The sequence below is a fragment of the Hyperolius riggenbachi genome, chromosome 5, assembly GCF_040937935.1.
Source record: "Hyperolius riggenbachi isolate aHypRig1 chromosome 5, aHypRig1.pri, whole genome shotgun sequence".
Taxonomy (NCBI): domain Eukaryota; kingdom Metazoa; phylum Chordata; class Amphibia; order Anura; family Hyperoliidae; genus Hyperolius; species Hyperolius riggenbachi.
In genome coordinates, this window is record NC_090650.1 from 13,295,518 (window position 1) to 13,314,731 (window position 19,214).

A 19,214-nucleotide genomic window follows, 5' to 3' on the forward strand; every position below is an offset into this window, starting at 1 on the left:
GAAAACGAAAATCAGATTTCTGTGGAAATGCTGCAACTCGGTAGTTTTAGCCCAATCACAGAACTCGGAAGCACTGGACCCATCAGAGAATACAGAATCCACTTGGAAGTATTTTGCCAATCAGAGAATCCAAAAAGACTACTCAGAAATCAGAATCGAAAAACGGAAATTGGAAATCTGCAGAATTGGTAATTGGCATTGGCGGAAATTGGAATTTCTGTGGTTTTGAAAATCTCTATTTCCGACCATCCCTACTCCCAAATGTCTCTTTTCCTGGAAACCTACCTATCCCACTCTACCCTTCATCTTCCTGACAACCCCATACCCCTCTCCCCACCCCTCAAAAAAGGTAAAACTTTATTCAGATAGTTTCCTGGCCAGTTTACAAAGCTGGGAGTTGAGCACTGAATATCAAGCATGCTGACAACTTCTCACATTTTTCAACAGTCCATTTATTTCAGTAATTCAACTTAGAAGATGAAACTAATGTATGAAATAGGAACCCTTTGCAGGCATCTGGATGAATTAGCGTCTGTTTGAGCCTAGAATATTGAACCTTTTCACAATATTCTAATGGGCTGAGATTGTGATTTTGGGGTTCTCATAAGCTGTAAGCCATAATCATCAAAATTATAACAAAAAAAGGCTTGAAATATCTCGCTTTACATGTAATGAGTCTATTTCATATATTAGTTTGCCCTTTTAAAAGATTACTGTAGGGGGGTAGGGGAAAAAGAGTTGAACATACCCGGGGCTTCTAATGGTCCCTCGCAGACATCTTGTGCCTGCGCAGCCACTCACCGATGCTCCGGCCCTGCCTCTGGTTCACTTCTGGAATTTCCAACATTAAAGTCGGAAAACCACTGTGCCTGCGCGGCCATGTCCTTGCTCCCGCTGATGTCACCAGGAGCGTACTGCACAGGCACAGACCGTACTGGGCCTGCAAAATACACTCCTGGTGACGTCAATGGGAGCAAGAATCTAGAACGCCTGAAAAGGGTTCCTATTTCATACATTAGTTTCACCTTTTAAGTTGAATTACTGAAATAAATGGACTGTTGAAAAATGTGAGAAGTTGTCAGCATGCTTGATATTCAGTGCTCAACTCCCAGCTTTGTAAACTGGCCAGGAACCTATCTTAATAAAGTTTTACTTTTTTTTGGGGGGGGGGGGGGGGGGGGGGGTTATGGGGTTGTCAGGAAGCTCAGGGGTGGAGTGGGATAGGTAGGTTTCCAGGAAACTTGAGTGGCTGCGCGGGCACGGGACATCTTGGGGGACCATTAGAAGCCCCAGGTAAGTTCAGCTCTTTTTCCCGTAGGCCCCTACAGTACTCCTTTAAGTTGAATTATTGAAATACATGGACTTTTGCACAATATTCTATTTTTTTCACCTGTAAGTAGGAAGAGACAAGTTGGAAGGGATGGCATAGTCACAAATTTCAATAAAATCTACAGATCGATGGGGCTGAAGGTACTCATATTAAGCATAGCACCAATCTGATTAAACATCTAATCTAGAGGGTGGCGGATACAAGTTTTAAACCTGCAGTAAAATTCTGATGAGGCATTCATTGCAGTAAATCACAGTACTGGCTGCAGTTGCCAAATAACGACCAGGGAGACATTGCCAGAACATCAAATTTTACTGCCTGGTAATTAGAGGCTTGCGCCTGAGACAGAGCACTGGGATTCTATCCTAATGTCTCAATTATTTGTTATAATAATCATCCATATGTCAACCTTCATTATGAGCTCCTCTCCCTTATACATTGTAGCAGGGTTTAATCTATTCTTTATCGGATGTTTTCTTTATTTTTTATTGGCTGGTACCTAGCTATGGTTAAAGGAGGCCTCCAGACTATTTTATCATGAGGAACTACAGTTTTCAGGGTGGTCACACTAAAACCCGATAATCCTTAGAAATTGCTTTAACTGGATGCTGCAACTGCAAACCCCAGTACCCATACCGCGTCCTCTGCTGTCGGACCCAAATACTCTCTGAGACGTGTTCTTATCATCTATCTATAGGAACAGGGAATCTGGAGCTATGGGGAGGATCTTCCCAGGTAGAGGCTTCGAGAATATCAAGCTGCATATACAGTGGCTTGCAAAAGTATTCGGCCCCCTTGAAGTTTTCCACATTTTGTCACATTACTGCCACAAACATGCATCAATTTTATTGGAATTCCATGTGAAAGACCAATACAAAGTGGTGTACATGTGAGAAGTTGAACGAAAATCATACATTATTCCAAACATTTTTTACAAATCAATAACTGCAAAGTGGGGTGTGCGTAATTATTCAGCCCCCTGAGTCAATACTTTGTAGAACCACCTTTTGCTGCAATTACAGCTGCCAGTCTTTTAGGGTATGTCTCTACCACCTTTGCACATCTAGAGACGGAAATCCTTGCCCATTCTTCTTTGCAAAACAACTCCAGCTCAGTCAGATTAGATGGACAGCGTTTGTGAACAGCAGTTTTCAGATCTTGCCACAGATTCTCAATTGGATTTAGTTCTGGACTTTGACTGGGCCATTCTACCACATGGATATGTTTTGTTTTAAACCATTCCATTGTTGCCCTGGCTTTATCTTTAGGGTCGTTGTCCTGCTGGAAGGTGAACCTCAGTCTCAAGTCTTTTGTAGACTCCAAGAGGTTTTCTTCCAAGATTGCCCTATATTTGGCTCCATCCATCTTCCCATCAACTTTGACCAGCTTCCCTGTCCCTGCTGAAGTGAAGCAACCCCAGAGCATGATGCTGCCACCACCATATTTGACAGTGGGGATGGTGTGTTCTGAGTGATGTGCAGTGTTAGTTTTTTGCCACACAAAGTGTTTTGCATTTTGGCAAAAAAGTTCCATTTTGGTCTCATCTGACCAGAGCACCTTCTTCCACATGTTTGCTGTGTCCCCCACATGGTTTGTGGCAAACTGCAAACGGGACTTCTTATGCTTTTCTGTTAACAATGGCTTTCTTGTTGTCATTCTTCCATAAGAGCCAACTTTGTGCAGTGCACGACTAATAGTTGTCCTATGGACAGATTCCCCCACCTGAGCTGTAGATTTCTGCAGATCGTCCAGAGTCACCATGGGCCGGGGGCAGCACGGTGGCGTAGTGGTTAGCTCTCTCGCCTTGCAGCGCTGGGTCCCTGGTTCGAATCCCAGCCAGGGCACTATCTGCAAAGAGTTTGTATGTTCTCTCCGTGTCTGCGTGGGTTTCCTCCGGGCACTCCGGTTTCCTCCCACATTCCAAAAACATACGGCTAAGTTAATTGGCTCCCCCTAAAAAAAAAATTGTCCCTAGACTATAGTACTTACACTACATAAAATAGACACATGGCAATGGTAGGGATTAGATTGTGAGCTCCTTTGAGGGACAGTTAGTGACAATATATATATATATATATATATATATATATATATATATATATATACACTGTACAGCGCTGCGTAATATGTCGGCGCTATATAAATACTAAATAATAATAATAATAATAATAATAATAATAATAATAATGGGCCTCTTGACTGCATTTCTGGTCAGCGCTCTCCTTGTTCGGCCTGTGAGTTTAGGTGGACGGCCTTGTCTTGGTAGGTTTACAGTTGTGCCATACTCCTTCCATTTCTGAATGATCGCTTGAACAGTGCTCCGTGGGATGTTCAAGGCTTTGGAAATCTTTTTGTAGCCTAAGCCTGCTTTAAATTTCTCAATAACTTTATTCCTGACCTGTCTAGTGTGTTCTTTGGACTTCATGGTGTTGTTGCTCCCAATATTCTCTTAGACAACCTCTGAGGCCGTCACAGAGCAGCTGTATTTGTACTGACATTAGATTACACACAAGTGCACTCTATTTAGTCATTAGCACCCATCAGGCAATGTCTATGGGCAACTGACTGCACTCAGATCAAAAGGGGCCGAATAATTATACACACCCCACTTTGCAGTTATTGATTTGTAAAAAATGTTTGGAATCATGTATGATTTTCATTCCACTTCTCACATGCACACCACTTTGTGTTGGTCTTTCATGTGGAATTCCAATAAAATTGATTCATGTTTGTGGCAGTAATATGACAAAATGTGGAAAACTTCAAGGGGGCCGAATACTTTTGCAACCCACTAAAGAGTTCCATGAAGACCTCTGTGAATACCAATAACAAGAAAGGGGCAGCAAACCACTGGCTGCATCAGGTGTACACCTGATGAAGGACCAAGAGGGGCCGTAACACATGGTGTATCTGTTCCACAATACAAAGCATATTTTGCAGCCAGTGGTGTGCCTGCCGCCTCTTTCTTGTTTTTGAGATGCATTTAGAACTTCAGTAAATAGCCGGGCGTTTTTCTCTGTGGAGAGAGGGGAGGCGGGGCCAGGGACCAGAAGTCGGGTGATTTGGGGTCTTCAAGATGGCTTTGTGGGACAAAGCTTCTCAGGTAACTAGAATATTCTTTTACACGGAGGCTACAGGAATTTTCATTTAGTCAGAAGATCCGCTTTAATCAATTGATTATTTAAATAATTGTTATACTAACCTAAGCCACATTCCAGGCTGAGTATAGTCTAGTCATACTCAGTTACCAGCAACCACTATTGTCCTCATTTCTGGTCAGCTAACATTATTATATTGGGAGGTATAGGCACAGGATTATAAAATAATATTTTCACCTGGGCTGGGGTGGCTTTTGTGCTGTTGAACGAACGTAAAGCTTCCTGCTTGGAACAGCATTGGACTGAAATATTACAAATGGACATCAGCGGATCGGTACCTCAAAATCTTTTGGATGTCATCCCTTGAAGTTGGGTAGAGCCGGAGAATGGTTGGCTTGAGAAACACGGGTAAAGGTAGAACATTTCCAGGAAGTAAAATTGTTAGCATGTGGCTTCCACAAAACCTCAAGACAAGGCATTTTCCATACCTGAAGGCCTTGACCATCTACCGTCACGGAGTTTGCTCTCTGCATCTTCGTCCTTTCTCCTGATTTGTTGCCTTGCTGAGCGCAGTTCTTCTCTTTCTTCACCGTGGACTGACACTCCTTTAATGAAACATACACAGTTGTGTTAAAGGTTCTGAGACAGCCCAACACACAGTTTTAAAACTGAATTCCCAATGTCTCTGCTCATTGGTGAGGTATCTTGCCTAGAAATTAATTGAAGTCTCTGAAGCTCTGGGTGACTGACTGCTGACTTCATTACCTTTTCCATCATTTCCTGGCTCTGGGATACCTTAGCTGGTGGTACATCCTTAGCAGTGATGAACACAAGTTTTGCATAGACGTAATTTTGCATCAAAATTTGCATTTACAATGTGACATTTCATCGACAACTGTAATCATTTGAAATTTTGCGTAGTTTTTACGTAATTTGTGTTTAAATTTTTGACGACTTTAGCGGTTAATAACAAAGCTCCGATACAGGATATTGCCACCAAAATCGCTACGTGTTAAGGAGAACTGTGGGTAAAAGTAAAAAAAAAAAAAAAAAAAAAAAAAAGAATTTTTCATAAAGACCTTGTAATCTTTTTTTTTATTTTTATTTATTTATTTTTTTATTATTCGATTTTAGAAAATGCAAAGGAAAAATGTTTTTTTAAGTGGTAATTTTTCTGAGTATAAAAAACATTTCTCCTACACATACATACTTTTTTTTTACTTGTTCCCACTATTCTTTTAAACACCAATTTTGGTGACAATAGCATACATGGGGGATTTGATATTCACTGCTAAAGTCAGCACACAATTACATGAAATTACAAATGATTACTCAAAATCAATTGAATTTACAAATTGTAATTCCTACGAGTGTAATTGCAAATATTTATGTGAAATTTTGCATAATCCTTATTACTGATTTACGATCACCACTAATTATTAGCCTGTGATAAGGGCCCCACTTACTACAATCAGACCCCCCACCCCCCATTACCCCTGTGCCCAGTGGGGAGGAGGGGCCTGGACGCCTTCCTTTACCGGGGATCCCTCATGTGTTCTTCTAGCCCTGCCACTCAGACCTACAGATCAGTGCAGTCGCAGTGACAAAGCTTACCTCTTCCACTGTCGGGTCTCTCTCTTTAGCAGCCACTAGGTGTCGCTGTCCTTTCTGCCTTCCTCTCAGTCTGAATATCTCTGCACATCATGCGACATGTATTAGAAAGGCAGACAGGACAGTGACACCTAGTAGTTGCCGTGGGAGTGCTGTAGAGACCTGATGGGGGAAGAGGTAAGTTCTGTTACTGCCGCTGCACTGACCTGTAGGTCTGAGTGGCAGCACCAGGGGAGCACTGGAGGGGGAGCTTGGTGGAGGAGGAGGAAGGAAGGAAGCAGTCCACCCCTCCTTCCCCCATAGTTACGCCAATGCCTATGATGCAGTATCTCATTACCTCCTAAAGAGCCAGGATATGAGAAGAGACCTTATCCTCTAAACTGGTTTTAGAACAGGGATCTGGGCACACAACCCAAAAAAGAACAGGACCAGCAGTGCCTATGTGTCTTAGAGGATAGGGAAACCCAGCATGGAAATGTTCCATTGCCTACTTTTACAACTGACTGGGGTTGTCTATATCTCTCTACCTCAGTGGCCAGTGTCCACTCGCCTGGTTTCCCAGAACAAAATCGAAGAGGACAGATTATGGTGCTCTTCTCTATGAACTTAACCTTATATATCCACTGATAGGGATGTCCCTGCCTAGGAGAACTCATGAGAAGCAGGTGATCAGATTTGTAAGGTTCTGATTTGTTGTGATAACTTCGTGGTTTAACACATGATCATGACCAGCAAATCAGAGCCTTACAAATCTATCAGCTGATCAAACTGATCACATGCTTCTCCATGAGTTCTCCCAGGCCAATTTCATTCCCCCTTTAACGCCTTTATCACCATTCAGTTGTAACGTGGGCGAAATGTGTGCGTTGTCCGAGCCTCAGTATAGCTTGACTCGCGTTATAACAACGGTATCTGATGCACTGCACATAGTGCGGACCAACTATATGTTACATCAAATAATAATGTATACATTTCTGTTTTTACCAGTTCAGCTCTAAGTACAGTCTTATATGCATCACATAAACACAAAATACCTCATTTATCACATGTGTTTATTTATCTTTTCACATATCATGCAGTTATTATCGTCACCTTGTTTTTATTGGCAAAATATAGACAAAATCTGACATTTTCACTGCCGCTCTCCTTCATCAGCTAAGTGTGAAGAGAGGGCCTCAGTCTTATCTTTACACTGCGTGGAAGTGTATCCTGTGACATTTTTTCTCTCTTTGTGAACTACTTTTACCTATATGTTTATGTCTGTTAATTGCTCCCGCGATTAAACAGACCCTAAAGGTTTCTACTTAGGAAAGTGTTTGAGGTCTGCGCGTCTTGGGGACTCATTAGCGAAAATGTGTTTGTACATCAAAAAACAGCTGTTCCACACGCTACAAAAATCTGATTTGTGTATATTTAAGCAGAACGTATTCCACAAGGGCTGCACTGTTTTGTGCCCTTAGAAGTTCTGTTAATTTTTCTTTTTTTTCTATTTTTCTCCTCCGAGGGAATTCAAAGCGAATCTGTCACTTAAGAGATACAACATCTCACAAAAGTGAGTACACCTCTCACATTTTTTCGAAACATTTAATCTTTTCCTGGTGAGGAGCACAAAGACAAGTGTGTCTACCCTACAGTGAAGCATGGCGGTGGGATTGTCAAGGTTGGAGGCTGCATGAGTGCTACTGGGACTGGGGAACTACAGTTCATTGGAGGAACCATGAATGCCAACATGTACTTTGACATACTGAGCAGAGCATGATCCCCTCTTTGGAAACTGGGCCACAGGGTAGTATTCAAACATGATAATGACCCCAAAGATGCCTCCAAGACAACCACTTCTTTGCTAAAGAAACTGAGGGTAAAGATGCTGGACTGGCCAAGCATATCTCCAGACCTAAACCCTATTGAGCATCTCTAGGGTGTCCTCAAGCAGAAGGTAGAAGAGCACAAGTTCTCCAGAGCAACCCCCGACGATGGCAAGATGCCGAAACCAGTTGGGGTGAGAGTGAGGATTGTGTTTGAATGAAATTGTATCTGAGTACAACAAAGGTGGAAAGCAAACAGAGCCAGTGGGTCCTAAATGGCTTAGGACCTACAAAAGTTAGTGTGTTTGTAGGGTGTTTGTTGGCTTTTTGTTATAATAAAGACAGACATACGGAATTCCACACTACGGGAGTCCCACCTCTTATTTTCTGTCTCCACATGTATGGGCACTGAGTTGATAGAGGGTATACCACACAAGGGACGACCAGTGGGAAGTGGATTTGTATGTCCAGTACCCCAGGACCTTCTATAAGCCCCATAGAATTGTATGGGCAGTGAGTGGGCATGAAGAATTATTCTGCAATGCAACAGATGTAGTATGAGAGGGCCCTTATGGCAGTGCTGGAAAATAATGGTGGACACACAAAATACTGAGACTTTGGGCACAATTTTGACATTCTTCCGTTAGTGGTGTACTCACTTTTGTTGGCAGTGGTTTACACATTAATGGCTGTATGGTGAGTCTTTTTGATAGGACTGCACATTTACACTGTTATACAAGCTGCACACTGACTGCTTTACATTGTATCAGTGTCACATCGGCAGTGCTGTCCCATGAGCAGATATCATACAATATTTACACTGTTATACAAGCTGTACACTGACTGCTTTACATTGTATCACAGTGTCACATCGGAAGTGCTGTCCCATGAGAATATATCATACAATATTTACACTGTTATACAAGCTGTACACTGACTGCTTTACATTGTATCACAGTGTCACATCTGCAGTGCTGCCCCATGAGGAGATATCATACAATATTTACACTGTTATACAAGCTGTACACTGACTGCTTTACATTGTATCACAGCGTAACATCTGCAGTGCTGTCCCATGAGGAGATATCATACAATATTTACACTGTTATACAAGCTGTACACTGACTGCTTTACATTGTATCACAGTGTCACATCAGCAGTGCTGTCCCATGAGAAGATATCATACAATATTTACACTGTTATAAAAGCAGTACACTGGCTGCTTTACATTGTATCACAGCGTCACATCTGCAGTGTTGACCCGTGAGGAGATATCATACAATATTTACACTGTTATACAAGCTGCACACTGACTGCTTTACATTGCATCACAGTGTCACATCTGTAGTGCTGTCCCATGAGAGGATATCATACAATATTTACACTGTTATACAAGGCATACACAAACTGCTTTACATTGTATCACAGTGTCACATCAGCAGTGCTGTCCCATGAGAATATATCATACAATATTTACACTGCTACACAAGCTGCACACTGACTGCTTTACATTGCATCACAGTGTCACATCTGTAGTGCTGTCCCATGAGAGGATATCATACAATATTTACACTGTTATACAAGGCATACACAGACTGCTTTACATTGTATCACAGTGTCACATCTGCAGTGTTGTCCCATGAGAAGATATCATACAATATTACACTGTTATACAAGCTGTACACTGACTGCTTTACAATGTATCACAGCGTCACATCTGCAGTGTTGTCCCATGAGAATATATCACACAATATTTACACTGTTATACAAGCTGTACACTGACTGCTTTACATTGTATCACAGTGTCACATCTGCAGTGCTGCCCCATGAGGAGATATCATACAATATTTACACTGTTATACAAGCTGTACACTGACTGCTTTACATTGTATCACAGTGTCACATCAGCAGTGCTGTCCCATGAGGAGATATCATACAATATTACACTGTTCTACAAGCTGTACACTGACTGCTTTACATTGTATCACAGTGTCACATCTGCAGTGTTGTCCCGTGAGGAGATATCATACAATATTTACACTGTATCACAGAGTCACATCTGCAGTGCTGCCCCATGAGGAGATATCATACAATATTTACACTGTTATACAAGCTGTACACTGACTGCTTTACATTGTATCACAGCGTAACATCTGCAGTGCTGTCCCATGAGGAGATATCATACAATATTTACACTGTTATACACGCTGTACACTGACTGCTTTACATTGTATCACAGTGTCACATCAGCAGTGCTGTCCCATGAGAAGATATCATACAATATTTACACTGTTATAAAAGCAGTACACTGGCTGCTTTACATTGTATCACAGCGTCACATCTGCAGTGTTGACCCGTGAGGAGATATCATACAATATTTACACTGTTATACAAGCTGCACACTGACTGCTTTACATTGCATCACAGTGTCACATCTGTAGTGCTGTCCCATGAGAGGATATCATACAATATTTACACTGTTATACAAGCTGTACACTGACTGCTTTACATTGTGTCACAGCGTAACATCTGCAGTGCTGTCCCATGAGAAGATATCATACAATATTTACACTGTTATACAAGCTGTACACTGACTGCTTTACATTGTGTCACAGCGTCACATCTGCAGTGTTGTCCCATGAGAAGATATCATACAATATTACACTGTTATACAAGCTGTACACTGACTGCTTTACATTGTATCACAGTGTCACATCTGCAGTGTTGTCCCATGAGAAGATATCATACAATATTTACACTGTTATACAAGCTGTACACTGACTGCTTTACATTGCATCACAGTGTCACATCGGCAGTGCTGTCCCATGAGCAGATATCATACAATATTTACACTGTTATACAAGCTGTACACTGACTGCTTTACATTGTATCACAGTGTCACATCTGCAGTGCTGTCCCATGAGAAGATATCATACAATATTTACACTGTTATACAAGCTGTACACTGACTGCTTTACATTGTATCACAGTGTCACATCTGCAGTGTTGTCCCATGAGAAGATATCATACAATATTTACACTGTTATACAAGCTGTACACTGACTGCTTTACATTGTATCACAGCGTCACATCTGCAGTGCTGTCCCATGAGAAGATATCATACAATATTTACACTGTTATACAAGCTGTACACTGACTGCTTTACATTGCATCACAGTGTCACATCGGCAGTGCTGTCCCATGAGAAGATATCATACAATATTACACTGTTATACAAGCTGTACACTGACTGCTTTACATTGTATCACAGTGTCACATCTGCAGTGCTGTCCCATGAGAAGATATCATACAATATTACACTGTTATACAAGCTGTACACTGACTGCTTTACATTGTATCACAGCGTTACATCTGCAGTGCTGTCCCATGAGAAGATATCATACAATATTTACACTGTTATACAAGCTGTACACTGACTGCTTTACATTGCATCACAGTGTCACATCGGCAGTGCTGTCCCATGAGAAGATATCATACAATATTACACTGTTATACAAGCTGTACACTGACTGCTTTACATTGTATCACAGTGTCACATCTGCAGTGTTGTCCCATGAGAAGATATCATACAATATTTACCCTGTTATACAAGCTGTACACTGACTGCTTTACATTGTATCACAGCGTCACATCTGCAGTGCTGTCCCATGAGATGATATCATACAATATTTACACTGTTATACAAGCTGTACACTGACTGCTTTACATTGTATCACAGCGTCACATCTGCAGTGCTGTCCCATGAGAAGATATCATACAGTATTATACTGTTATACAAGCTGTACACTGACTGCTTTACATTGCATCACAGTGTCACATCGGCAGTGTTGTCCCATGAGAAGATATCATACAATATTACACTGTTATACAAGCTGTACACTGACTGCTTTACATTGTATCACAGTGTCACATCTGCAGTGTTGTCCCATGAGAAGATATCATACAATATTTACCCTGTTATACAAGCTGTACACTGACTGCTTTACATTGTATCACAGCGTCACATCTGCAGTGCTGTCCCATGAGATGATATCATACAATATTTACACTGTTATACAAGCTGTACACTGACTGCTTTACATTGTATCACAGTGTCACATCTGCAGTGCTGTCCCATGAGAAGATATCATACAATATTACACTGTTATACAAGCTGTGCACTGACTGCTTTACATTGTGTCACAGCGTCACATCTGCAGTGCTGTCCCATGAGGAGATATCATACAATATTTACACTGTTATACAAGCTGTACACTGACTGCTTTACATTGTATCACAGCGTCACATCTGCAGTGCTGCCCCATGAGGAGATATCATACAATATTTACACTGTTATACAAGCTGTACACTGACTGCTTTACATTGTATCACAGTGTCACATCAGCAGTGCTGTCCCATGAGGAGATATCATACAATATTACACTGTTCTACAAGCTGTACACTGACTGCTTTACAATGTATCACAGCGTCACATCTGCAGTGCTGCCCCATGAGGAGATATCATACAATATTTACACTGTTATACAAGCTGTACACTGACTGCTTTACAATGTATCACAGTGTCACATCTGCAGTGCTGTCCCATGAGAAGATAGAAAAACATACTGTATTTGCAAAAATATGAGAGGTGTACTGACTATTCTGAGATGTTGTAAGTGTATCGATCTGCCCATTCTGAGATCTGCCACAGCCTAATCGTTTTCCCAACCCCAGATCTGCCACAGATAATATCAGTCTGGATGCCTTACCGTATCAGATTCGCAAATGGAGGGCACGCTCTCCGACCCAGAGAAGTAACCGATGGGGATGCCCTATTTAAATGGAAAAAACACTGGTGTTCAGACAGGTTCGTATGAAAGATGGTGAAATGCTTACAAGCTTACAGACTCTACAGATGTTTTATATATGGGAGGTTTTCAATTTACAGCAGGAGTAAATCACTTGACATAAAATAAACTTTACTACTTATAAATTGAAGCCCAACTCACACAAGGCAGAACTAGATAAGCTAAGCACAGAGGTAAGTTCATGCTGAATCCACATACCTCTACGCATTGCCTGTACCTCTCCGCCACAACAGCATGACAAGGTACATGTTTGATTGAAATTACCCCGATGATGTACACGTTTCATACCAGTAACAATAAATGAAGCTGAACTGACAGATGGCGCATGTTGCTGCTTCTTCATATCAAGATTTTTATGACATTCTTCCTTCCAATTTATGTACGGAGCACACATCAGCAGCTACTGGGACAGAAAGAGTGTAGGGGTACGGCACATGCGGGGAAGTAAGGCCAGTAAGAGTATCTACCCACAGACCAACCATATTCTACTGGGAGTGCCACACTGATCTTTTCTTCTGGACGCTAAATTCAGTCCCCTCTCCTGCTCCCTCCTCCCCTCTGCCTCTGAAATCTCTGGCTAGTAACCTCCTCCTCCTCCTGCCCAGACTGAGCTCCCATAAGCCCTTGCTACTAAGGCTTTAGGTGAGGCTTGCTTAGTTTATAGAGAATTAGAGTATTAAAACAAAACAAAAAAAGTATTTGGCTTGAGGAATGCCCTATAAACTACATGAAAGGAACACAATTATGCAATGAGTAAAAGTTTATCTCGGATCCACTTTAAGGAGAAACCGTGACCAAGAATTGAACTTCATCCCAATCAGTAGCTGATACCCCCTTTTACATGAGAAATCTATTCCTTTTCACAAACTGATCATCAGGGGGCTCTGTATGGCTGATATTGTGGTGAAACCCCTCCCACAGTGTGATGTCAGGACCATGGTTCTGATATCACACTGTGGGAGCCCTGTTGCATTGTGGGAAATAACAGCTGTTTACAGCTGTTTTCAACTGCCAAAAAAGCAAGCAGCATCTCCTTCCACTGACATCGCCTGCCAGCAGTACAAATGTCGCCATGTGATAAATGTCAGAATGTAAATCAGGGAGAGGAAAGATTTTACAATGAGCAAACACTGACTAAATCATTTATATATATATAATTCTTGTAAAAATGAAGCACTTTGTTATTACATTATTTTCACTGGAGTTCCTCTTTAAAAATGTGAATGGGTCCGTCAAGAGAAAGGAATGGGTAGGTGATAGGCGGTAACATTGTGGCTGTCCTGTCTGAAAATATGAACCAAAAGTCAAATTTTTCATGGGGTGATTACGTAGACCTGGGGCAGTCGCCGACCCCTTTGCAGCCCTGACATCCACTTTCACCCCCGCCTATGCCACAACAGCATGACAAGGTACATGTTTGATTGATGTTACCCCGATGATGTACACGTTTCACACCAGGCACAATAAATGAAGCTGAACTGACGGATGGTGCACGTTGCTGCTACTTCATATCAAGAGGGGACTAAATTTACACACAGGCAAGCTGATAGCATCTCCAACCCTCAGCCTGTGACAATGTGACAAACAGAACATGGCTGCCCTCATTGTATCACAGGAATAAATAATCATAAACTTTTGAAGCTGTTTGCAGCTAGATTTGCTTTGTAAACTATCTAAACTTTAGATAAGATATATAGACAAGTTCCTTGTTATAGTTAGTTTTGGATCTGTGTAATGGGAGGGTGATTGGAAGGAAAATCACAGCAAGTAGGGATGAGCTCCAGAATTCAGTGGAATGCCGTGTTTCGAGTCTCCGATCAGAAATCAGCTTTCTGTGAAGGAAACCAGTAATCGGAAATTAAAATTCCACAGAATACCGTATTACCGAGGCTCAAAAAACAAAAAAAACATTCCACAGAAATTGGAAAAATTCTGATTTATTCAGAAATTGGAAACACTTCATTTGATCAAAAATTGGCATTTCTGACCATCCCTAACAGCAGGCCTGCCTCTTCCTGTCTTTACCGAGATTCTATTCGTGCCTATTTCCAGCACCAAATTTCTACGGCGCCCATTTTGCATGTACCCGACCAGAGGTATGAGGATCCAGCTTGTACATTCCTCTGTGCTTACCTTTGCCTTGGTCAGCTGTGCCTTGAATACAATTGCTTGTTTTTACAATATTTATTCATAAACCAATTAGTCAGTGTTTGCTCATTGTGAAATCTTACCTTACCCTTATATACATTCTTACACATATCTGAGATGGCAGCATTTTTACTGCTGGCAAAGTGAATCACTGTGTTTTTTTTTGTTTGCTTGTTTTTTTTTTTTTTTTTTGTTACCTCTGTGTAATAAGCAGGAATATCACATGGTCTCCTAGAATGCTCTGGGGGAGAAGGCTGCATGACATCATAGCCTAGGCTAAACACCACTGGGTGGGGTTACATATATATGTGTGTGTGTGTGTGTGCGTGTGCGCGTGTGTGTGTGTGTGTGTGTGTGTGTGTGTGTTTGTTTGTGTATGTGTATGTGTGTGTGTGTGCGTGTGTGTGCGTGTGTGCGTGTGTGTGTGTGTGTGTGTGTGCGTGCGTGCGTGCGTGCGTGCGTGCGTGTGTGTGTGTGTGTGTGTGTGTGTGCCACGATCACTCGAAAACAGCTTGACCGATTTGAACAAAACTTGGTACACAGATCCCTTACTACCTGGGATGATATGTTCTGGGGGTCTCGCGGCCCCCCTGCACACGTGGGCGGAGCTACAAACAGCAAGTCAGATTTCACCCATTCAAGTCAATGGAAAAATGTAAAAGGCTGCCATTCTCACAGTAATCAAGCCAGAGTCCCCACACTTGGCATAGTTGGTCACTTGGTGACCGAGGTTACGAATCCAGGAAAAGTGGGAGGTGCATAACACAGGCAATCAAATTTCAGCCATTCATTTTAAATGGGAAAATGCAAACTGCAGCCATTCTTAGACTGTTAATCGCAGGGTTCTTAAACTTGCCACAGTTGGTCACTGGGTGACTGCGATTAAGATTCAAGAAAGTGTGTGGAGCCCACAACAGCCAATCAAAATTCACCTATTGATTTTCAAGGGAAATATTTAAACTGCTGCCATTCTTACACTATTAATGGCAGAGGCTTCAAACTTGCTACAGTCGGTCATTGGGTGACTGGGGTCCAAATTCACTAAAGGGGCAGGGCCACCTACAGCCAATCAGATTTCCTTCACTGCTTCCATTCACACATTTTTGATGCCAGGAACCTGAAAGCTCACAAACTTGGTCACTGGGTGACTGTGTGTCAAGGTTACAAAAAGTGGGCGGAGCTAAAACAAATTTCACTGGAAAATATAATAAACTGCAGCCATTCTTACATCATTAATGGCAGGGCTCTCAAACTTTGCACAGTTGGTCACTGGGTGAATGAGATTAAGATTTTGGAAGGTGGGTGGAGCCTACAACAGCCAATAAAAATTAACCTTTTGATTTTCGAAGGGAATATTTAAGCTGCTACCATTCTTATACTGTTAATAGCAAATGCCTCAAACCTGATACAGTCAGTCATTGGGTGATTAGGGTTCAAATTCAGAAAGGGGGCAGAGCCACAAACAGCCAGATTTGTTTATTTTTCAATGGGAATATACAAAGTATTGATACCAAGGACCCCAAAGCTAATAAACTTGATAACTGAGTGACTGTATGTCAAGGTTAGCTAAAGTGGCCGGTGCTAACAACTAAATTTTTAACATGGCAGGGTTCCCAAACTTTACACAATTAGCCACTGGGTGACTGGGATGAATATTCAGAAATGTGGGTGGAGCCTACAACAGCGAATCAAAATTGACCTATTGATTTTCAAGGGGAATATTTACATTGCTACCATTCTTACACTGTTAATGGCAGAGGCCTCAAACCTGATACAGTCAGTCATTGGGTGACTGGGGTCCAAATTCACTAAAGGGGTGGAGCCACAAACAGCCAATCAGATTTGTTAGATTGATTTCAGCCGTTCTCTTATAGGCAGGGTTCTCAAACGTGACACAGTTGGCCACTGGGTGACTGGGACTAATATTCAGGAAAGTGGGTGGAGCCTACAGCAGCCAATCAAAATTCACCTTTTGATTTTCAAGGGGAATATTTACATTGCTGCCATTCATACACTCTTAATGGCAGAGGCCTCAAATCTGGTACAGTCAGTCACTGGGAGACTGGGGTTTAAATTCTGAAGGGAGCGTTCCAAATACAGCCAATCAGATTTGTTTAATTTAATGGTAAAATGCAACTTATTTATGCCAAGGACCCCAAAGCTCATAAACTTGGTCATTGAGTGACTGTATGTTAAGGTTAGAAATAGTGGGCGGAGCCAAAAACAACTAACTTTTTACATTGGAAAATATAAACTGCAGCTTTTCTTACACTGTTAATGGCAGAGGCCTAACCTGCTACAGTTGGTCGTTAAGTGTCTGGGGTTCAAATTCAGTAAAGGGGCGGAGCCAAACACAGCCAATCAGATTTCTTTGGTGGATAAACTGCTTCCATTAGCAGAATTTTAATGCCAGGAACCCAAAAGCTCACAAACTTGATCATTGAGTGACTGTGTGTCAAGGTTACAAAAACTGGGTGGAGTAAAAAACAGATTTTTCTGGGAAATTGTAAACTGCAGCCTTTCCTCACTGTTAATGGCAGGGTTCTCAAACTTTGCACAGCTGGTTACTGGGTGACTGGGATTAATATTCAGAAAAGTGGGTGGAGCCTAAAAATGCCAATCAAAAATCACATATCGCTTTTCAAGAAGGATATTAAAATTGCTGCCATTCTTGCACTGTTAATGGCACAAGCCTCAGACCTGGTACAGTTGGTCATTGGGTCACTGGGGTTCAAATTCAGAAAAGGGGACAGAGCCACAAACAGTCAATCAGATTTGTTTCATTTCATGGGAAAATACAAATTATCGATGCCAAGGACCCCAAAGCTCACAAAATTGGTAATTGAGTGACTGTGTGTCCAGGTTACAAAAAGTGGGCGGAACCAAAACCAAATTTCACTGGGGAAATATAAACTGCAGCCATTCTTACTCTGTTAATGGCAGGGTTCTCAAACTTTGCCCAGATGGTCACTGGGTGACTGAGATTAATATTCAGGGAAGTGGGTGGAGCCTATAATAGCCAATCAAAATTCACCTGTTGATTTTCAAGGGGAATATTTAAATTGCTGCCATTTTTACACTGCTAATAGCAGATGCCTCAAACCTGCTACATTTGGTCATCGGATGACTGGGGTTCAAATGCTGGAGAGGGGGTGAAGCCACAAACAGCCAATCTGATTTGTTTCATTTCATGGGAATATACAAATTATTGATGCCAAGGACCCCAAAGCTCACAAACTTGGTCATTGACATTGTTTGTGCGTTAGGGTTAGAAAGTGGGTGGAGCCAACACCAGTCACATACATACACAGGCAACACCGGGTCATCAGTGGGTGGAGACAAATACAAATTTCCCCGGGAAAATGTAAACTGCAGCCATTCTTACACCGTGAATGGCAGGGTTCTCAAACTTTGCACAGTTGGTCACTGGGTGACTGAGATTAATATTCAGAAAAGTGGGTGGAGCCTACAAAAGTGAATCAAACTTCACCTATTGCTTTTCAAGGAGAATATTTAATTGCTACCATTCTTGCACTGTTAATGGCACAGGCCTCAAACCTGGTACAGTTGGTCATTGGGTGACTGGGGTTCAAATTCAGAACAGGGTGTGGAGCCACAAACAGCCAATCATATTTTTTTATTTCAATGAAAATTATTGATACCAAAGACCGCAAAGCTCACAAACTTGGTCATTGAGTAATTGTGCGTTAGGGATAGAAAAAATGGGCGGAGCCAACACCAGCCAAATACATACCCGGGCAACGCCGGGCAATCAGCTAGTGTATATATATATATATATATATATATATATATATATATATATATATATATATATATATATATATATATATATATATATATATATATATCTGTATGTATATATTGGGTTGCTGGCGCTAAAACAAGGATAATTGAGGTTAAAGTGGGCAGATTGATGAATTATTTACTATGTTGTATTACATGTCATTAAGAGTCAAATAACAGTTTCTCATTGAACATGACAGTACTGGTTGTCCCCGGTTAACGAATGAGATAGGGACTGTAGGTTTGTTCTTAACCTGCATTTGTTCTTAAGTCGGAACAATGTACTATCTCTGTCCCCTGTGCCTCCAGTGCCCCCCTCTGTGTCACCGCTGCCCTCTGTACCTGCTTATACAAGTTTAAAATCCATTTTTTCTTTGAATTTTTGAAAATCAATTTTCTAAAAAACTACAAGTCCAATTTGAAAAAAAAATTGTTGGGCTTGTTCCCATGGAAACACTGAATCCATGCCGTTTGGTGGGTTGTTCGTAAGATGGGCGTTCGTAAGTCGGGGATTACCTGTATTTGCTTTACTCGTGTATTATGCACCTAT

General features: G+C 41.6%; 1 protein-coding gene across 7 annotated transcripts in view; it reads right to left on the bottom strand.

The window, feature by feature from the left end:
• The window catches only part of DGKB (diacylglycerol kinase beta), an 849,394-nt gene that overhangs the window by 399,189 nt on the left and 430,991 nt on the right, over nucleotides 1-19,214 (bottom strand). For 5 of the 7 annotated variants that reach the window (XM_068235094.1, XM_068235095.1, XM_068235097.1 and 2 more), the window contains 2 exons: nucleotides 12,614-12,676; nucleotides 4,917-5,033 (listed from right to left, as the gene is read on the bottom strand). In XM_068235094.1, the coding sequence (XP_068091195.1) occupies nucleotides 4,917-5,033; nucleotides 12,614-12,676 (180 nt within the window). Of the gene's footprint in view, nucleotides 1-4,916; nucleotides 5,034-12,613; nucleotides 12,677-15,836; nucleotides 16,004-19,214 lie in introns of those variants that run through there. The other 2 variants (XM_068235100.1, XM_068235098.1) reach the window with 2 other exon arrangements.